The 6498-nt window shown below is 35.6% G+C and overlaps 1 protein-coding gene across 1 annotated transcript; it reads right to left on the bottom strand.

Annotated features, from left to right (window-relative positions):
* Positions 1-692: 692 nt before the first annotated feature.
* Positions 693-5788, bottom strand: LOC132282966 (beta-glucuronosyltransferase GlcAT14B-like). Its single transcript, XM_059784814.1, has 4 exons — positions 4871-5788; positions 4667-4742; positions 4436-4551; positions 693-1699 (listed from the first exon to the last, which is right to left on the bottom strand). Exons 1-4 carry the CDS (start codon positions 5451-5453, stop codon positions 1185-1187), a joined length of 1290 nt encoding a protein of 429 aa, XP_059640797.1. The 5' UTR covers positions 5454-5788; the 3' UTR covers positions 693-1184.
* Positions 5789-6498: the final 710 nt, after the last annotated feature.

Here is a 6498-nt window from a genome sequence, read left to right as displayed (position 1 = left end):
ATTTTGTTACGTCAATGCAAATTTCTAAATAATGCAGTAGGCTGTAATGCATTATCATCCGCCTAAATGGGTTCTAGGACGGGTTTAATTGAAATAAACCCAACATAATGAGATGTACTATCTCATTAACCACCTGTTTCTCTATTACAAATATTTATGGTCAATCCTCCAGTTTCAATGTAGAAAGTTTCATTATTTTGTCAAAGTATAAAATAAAAATAAAGTTGTCACCCATTAAAAATGAAAAACTGCCATTTTGGGATTAAAGACTACTTGGGCAAAGTTGTTCTGGCTGTACTGCTACAATATATATATATATATATATATATATATCCCTTTTTGCCAAATTTCTCCCGCACAAACATATATTCTATATATATATAAGATATAATATATATGTACTTGCTGGTACAAATTAGAAAATTTAAAAATAAGCATATGTATAAATATAGAGAGTTACTTGGTAGGTAGAAATTCAATTTTAAGTTTGTTAACCAACTTATAATCAGCAATGGGGCGGCATTTGATTATTAGAAATAAACACAGTTGTCAATGTTAACGAGTAACTTAAAATAAAATATAAATAGTCCCTTCTGAATCACTAGTTGTGAGTGACAATGAGTTGATTAAAGAGAAGCAAAATAAACTTGGCAAATGCATATATAATTATATATGAAAATGAAAAATCCTGATTGATCCACAAAACCTGCTGCACATACACGTAAAGCACAACAATTCGTCTTGGATCATGTGTGCGTGTCATTAACACCAAATTAAAATAATCACCACAAATAAATTAGATACATAGTAAGGTACGTGTATAAATTAGTTTTCCTTCTTCTAACCGGCAACTACTAGCTGAAGTTCATGACAAGCCTTGGTGCCAGGCTCAGTCCTGGTAATAAGAGTAAAAATGGTAACAACCACTCCCCCAACAAAATCCAGGTCAGCTACATGAATGCCATCTTTTCTTATTGCAGCAGAAAATATTCTCGGTTCTGTGTTCATTTCTTTCCACCCGAGTCCATTTTAATTTGCTGCAATTATATAAGCTGGGAGGTGGTGCAATTTCTCATCACTCTTTCCCCCTATCAAAAAAGAAATTACTGATCCCGACATCTTAACGTTTCCGATATAAACAAACCCTATTGGTATGCAAACACCTATTCTGAAACAGATTTTTACTATTTGCACTGCCTTGGTCGGAAATTATCACTTGATAAGACAGAACTGATCAGTTTTTCCAGCCTTTTGGCACCAGTTGTAGGCCTGAGGACTGTGATGTTACCCACAACAGAGCATGGATCAGTCCCATTTTTACTGCTTCCTATGCACCACCCACCAGGAGCAAGCATGTCCCGACCTCGAAATAGAAGTTCGGAGTCGATCTTGTCAAGCACTGGATCATCTTGGTGGAACTTCCTCGCAAATGGGGCATTGCTGTCAACCATCTTCGACATGTCATCAAGGGTGAGGTAGTGGGGATGCTGCTTGGGAGGGTTGTCCCAGGATATAAAGTGGAGATCACTGTTCACGGTGGTATTCTGGAACTCTTGAGCATTACAGATGACGGTGTGAAAATAGCCTTCTGGGGAAGAGATGAAATTGGCATAATACATGAGGACAGTTCGAGGTAAGTTGTCCCAACCCCATATGCAGAAGTCAATGAAAGGCCGAGAAAGTGCCATCCAGGCAGATCCTACAAAATAAGGCAGAAATTCAGTTTCAGTAGCCTAAACTTATTGTGCCAATTGCATGTCAAAACTGAGTGATTTTAAACAATTCTGGCAAGTACATGAAAGTTGAAACCATTTTCTGCAGACTATCTACCCCAAATACATCGGAAACCATTTTTTTTGCATGGCCAATTTTTTTTCTTTTCTTTTTGCATGACCATTTCAAATGTTGCTTATAAAATGATAATTGACATTGCCCATAGACCAATATATTAATGCAAAATTCATGCATTCTTGCACCAAGTGAAATTAAAAAAGTAGTAGTCATGCAATGTGATACGGAGCTCAAGGGAATGCTCCATTCAGATATAATAATCTCAGAGACGCAAAGTGATCACTGATTTCTAAATTGAAGTGATGATCAGGAAGTTCTAATTGAAGTCCACAGATTAACCTAGCATGGAATAGAAACAGGAATATTTTCAGGAATTCAGGACTCAGTAGAGTGGAAGTAAATCCCCTTTCAAACACTACATGCCTCATTCTAGCAATGGAATGAAAAGAAATCAATCAGTTGCAAAACAATTGGTGTAAATTAGGTGCAAATGCATTGATTGGTTCATTTGGTTCTGTTCCCAACACTTGTTGATAAATTGACCAACATATGTGAAAGTTCTACATGAGAGGTTCTATACTGTAATGTTGAAATCATTTAGGTTGCAAATGGTTCCCCGGTTTTTCAAATCTGCAGATTTGACATCAGCATGTTAAATATTTCACTATTAGGTTGAATATGTAAATCAAAGGATTGTTAAATATGCATTTCAAGCATCAGGCACTATGAAAAGGATATATATATACGTGTGTGTAGAGAGAGAGAGAGTTGCCACAAAACTGTATGACCTTAATGAAACCAGATATGATGAAGAAAACTGTAGATCAACATATTTGAACATACAGCTTGTAAGAAAATTTCTTCAACCATATGATATTGTTGAGCCCAAATGCACACAATTTGGTATTTAAAGCATGCTAGACACTTGGCAATACTCCGTGTATAAATATCTACTGTTTGAATGCTTGTTTCTATTTTCCATTGTGAGTAGAACTGTGTATTGTACTCTGGTTTGTCTAATGACAATTTGTTTCCCAAGGGAATGCCCTTGTTGATGATTGTACTTTTTTGTTATATCTATAAAAAAAATTCCATCTTTACCGAGGAAAAAAAAACGTTTGTTTCTAATTACTATGTTATCCCATGTAGTCTATATTACACAGATTATTGATGGATGAATTGAAGGAGGGAATCTCGCTCCTTTCTCAATTAATTTAGTAGTGCATCAGAATCATCATCTAACTGCTTCAAATCCAGCAAATCCATGTTGAGAGCCAAGAGATATAGTTTCTACTCCGGCCATAAATAATAATACTGTAAGCTCCCATTTCAGTAGATGATGGGCACATACAGACCAATTTACAAAATCATGGAACTGTTGCCATGACAAATAGGAATTTAGTTTTTATTTTTATTTTTTTTATAAGTACCATGACAAATACAAAGTTATGATACACATGGCACGTAATCTAGGGCCTCTAGGCTATCTAGCTTCGGCGTCATGCCTTCATACCATCACAATTCTAATTATACCACAGGACCTTTATTATGGGTAGACTACTGCTATTCACATCAACTGAAACATAATTTCTCATTTGGATAGACAATCAAAATGTCTTAAACAACAAATTTTTCACTGCTATGGAGTCCTGATATTTGTAACATGGAAAAGACATTTTACAATGACTCAATAACCTATGCTGGGTGAAAATACTATGTCCAAAGCCTAATCTAACCTCTGATTCTTCGGAGATGGGACTGATTAAATTGTCAAAAAAGGGCACATTACCCAACTCTGGTCCCGCTACAGCAGAGTCCAATGGAGGGAGGACTCAAGACTGACCTAACCTTTAGTATTTCATTAAGTGTCTACTCTAAAACTTGACATCGCACCAATGGCTCTGAAATTCAAGCGTCAAACCGCTGAACTTTGACCATCAGATTTAGTCGTCAAAGTAGTTCAATATTTTCCTCTTATATACTAGGATGAAACAAAGTGTTTGTAAATTAGTCTTGTACCATATGGAAACTTTCACCCATTGGAACTTCCTTTATAAATAGACTTAACCCATTATAAACATACATTTTCTGGCTTCTATGGCTACTTCTGCTTGAGCTTTGCTTAGTGCCCTAAATATACCTATATTGGTATATCTCAAGCTTTCATGTTTCTCCAGCTTCTTTGTTACTTCTAGAATATCCCATTTTGCTTAATATTATTGCCTTAGAAAAGGGGTTGGAAATCAGGGCAATTGAGAGCAACCCCACAATAATAAAAGCATGTATAACCATTCTCATTATTATAACATATGAGTTGTTTTTAACAAAAACTGAAACATAAAATAAATAAGTAAATAATTCATCGAACATATAAATTATATGGAGAAATAGACGGGCTCCTAATCAAAGCTATATAAAAGCCAACAGAATCATAATATTTCAATGACCTAATCAACACCCTGACTTTTACAGGTTGATGAATTGAGAGAATAAGCCATTTGAGCAAAGGAGAGCACAAACATCACAAATAAGACAGTAGCATAAACAAACCATATATGCAAAACCAATACTATAAGTAGTGAATCAAAAAAGAGAACTTTAGAGCCCAATGTAACAACTAAATTAGAATGAAGCCACACCCAACCTGTAAACAGTTTGAAGGCTGTCGGCACACTTCTTCGCTGTGTGATCCAGAAAACATCAGCTTTTCTGGTCATATACAACCCTGGATCGACAATAATTGGCTTTGCCCTCTGAAACCTAATTAAATAAAAGTATACAATTAATTTATACAACTCTCCTACCCAAAATTATGGAACTTTAGTTCAAGTAACAGAAAAATCACTTTAGTTCAAGTAACAGAAAAATCACTTACTCTTTCCACCCAATATCACTTGTATGATCAATGAAATTAAGATCCCGTGGCAAATACGAGAATGTGTGAAGCAGATCTAATTAACACAAACCCAATAATTAATTAATCAATCAATCAATCGATAAAATCAACTAAATTGAACACAAAAACAATCAAACCAAACCCATAAATTCCTAAATTTCCAAAATTCAAAAACCCACCCACCATCTTGAGTGACAAGTGGATAATCGGAGGCGCTAAGATTGATAAACCAATCCCAATCGCCACCTTCCTTCAACAAGATCGCCGCCGCGTGCAGCGTATTCGCCACCATTGTCGGGCCACGATACGTGACAAGATTTGCTTTCGTGATCATAAACACGTTTCCGAATTGGCTGAACGTGGGATGATTGTTAACAAAGCTCTGCAGATCGACCCGCTCTTGGGCCGAAGATTCGGCATCCAGATGTACTACATACCGATTGTTGGGATGGTAGAGAGCTTGCAGCGTACGTCGGAGCATGTTTCCGTCGCCGATGGAGCCGGAGATGAGGTAGGCGAGTCGTGGCGGAGGAGGGAGGATGGAGATGGGAAGTGGGTGGAGCTTCGATTCGACGAAGGCGGTGGCGGTGGAGGAGGCGGCGGTGCGGTGGAGAGGAAGAAAAGGTGTGCCGTTGGGTGAAGTTAGGGTTGTGAGAAAGAGAAGGAAGAGAGCAACTATGGAACCAATAGCTAGTGGGAAGATCCATTTTCGTTCTACTGTTTGTGGGTGTCTTAGTTTCGCATAATAGCTCCTTAATTTCTTCATTTTAACAAGTAAATCTCACACTTGAACTCTCAATCTCTCTATATGTATGCATATATATGTTGTATCTATCTATACTGAGAAAGAAGTTGTGTGAACTTGAAATGGAAGGAGGTTTGGATAGAGAGTTTAAAAAGAGAGTGATCTTGGAGAGGAGATATGAAATGGAAAGGGGAAGAGAGGAAATTGGGGGGATTTATTAAAGATTTGTAGGTGAGATGAAGTTGGTTGGAAAGGAGCAAATAGTGGATTTTGAGCTCTCTTTATCTTTGTGTGTGTGTGTAACTGTGTGTGTAAATGTCATTTTTCTCTCTCCAAAGTCCATAAACTAAGTTGGGCGTTTGGATCAGTTTTAACGTGAGTCAGACGGTACGACAATGTTGTGTTCCCTTTTCTCTCCGGGACTTTTGGTTGAGTGAACCAGAAAATTGAATTAAAAAAAAAAATTGTAACTGAAAATGAATGCAAAAGATTTTCTTTTATTCTTTTTTTTTTTTTTTTTCCTCCCGAAATTTCTTTCAGTTTTTTCCAAAAAAAATTAATATTAATAATTTAAATAAAAATTTTAATAGTGTCAAAAACTATCATTTTCTTTTGAAAAATGATAAGATTTTGGCTACTTGGCCACCCTTTTAAATTGAACTTTTTTTTCGTTTTTAAGATGTCTCAAAATAAGTATCTCATTTTAAAAGTCAATTTATAAAATCATATTTCTCTTAGATTATTCTCAAGTTTTGAAAATATTTCTATATCAAGAATATATCTTTACTCCATTTTTATATTATAAAATAAATGAAGGGAGTCAATATTTGTACTCCATTTTTTTTTCTAATTTTACTCCACTTATCTTTTATCTTAAAAGAAATAGCAAGAAGGTCCATGAACTAATTAATGCATCATTCCTTATCTGATAATGTCATAATTACCATTTATGCAACTTTATTTTTTTTTTTTACCCTATTTACTTCATTTACTATTTTTTCCCCATGTATTATACTTTTATTTTTCCTTTTTCTGGAGATCCTCTCAAATAAGTCTAATAAGACAC

This window comes from Cornus florida, unplaced genomic scaffold, assembly GCF_030987335.1.
Source record: "Cornus florida cultivar Cherokee Brave unplaced genomic scaffold, ASM3098733v1 CherokeeBrave_3.0.0_Hap2_Chr11, whole genome shotgun sequence".
NCBI lineage: Eukaryota > Viridiplantae > Streptophyta > Magnoliopsida > Cornales > Cornaceae > Cornus > Cornus florida.
Note: the sequence above shows the minus strand (reverse complement) of the source record. Positions and strands in the feature narration are given on the sequence as shown.

What these genes read in the sequence shown, in the direction of transcription:
- LOC132282966 (XM_059784814.1), bottom strand. Translation starts at nt 5,453, where the DNA reads ATGAAGAAATTAAGGAGCTATTATGCGAAACTAAGACACCCACAAACA. An exon ending in AGTGATATTGGGTGGAAAGA is followed by an intron (nt 4,552 to 4,666) that starts GTAAGTGATTTT and finishes TTATTTAATTAG; the next exon opens with GTTTCAGAGGGCAAAGCCAA. An exon ending in AGCCTTCAAACTGTTTACAG is followed by an intron (nt 1,700 to 4,435) that starts GTTGGGTGTGGC and finishes CTTATTTTGTAG; the next exon opens with GATCTGCCTGGATGGCACTT.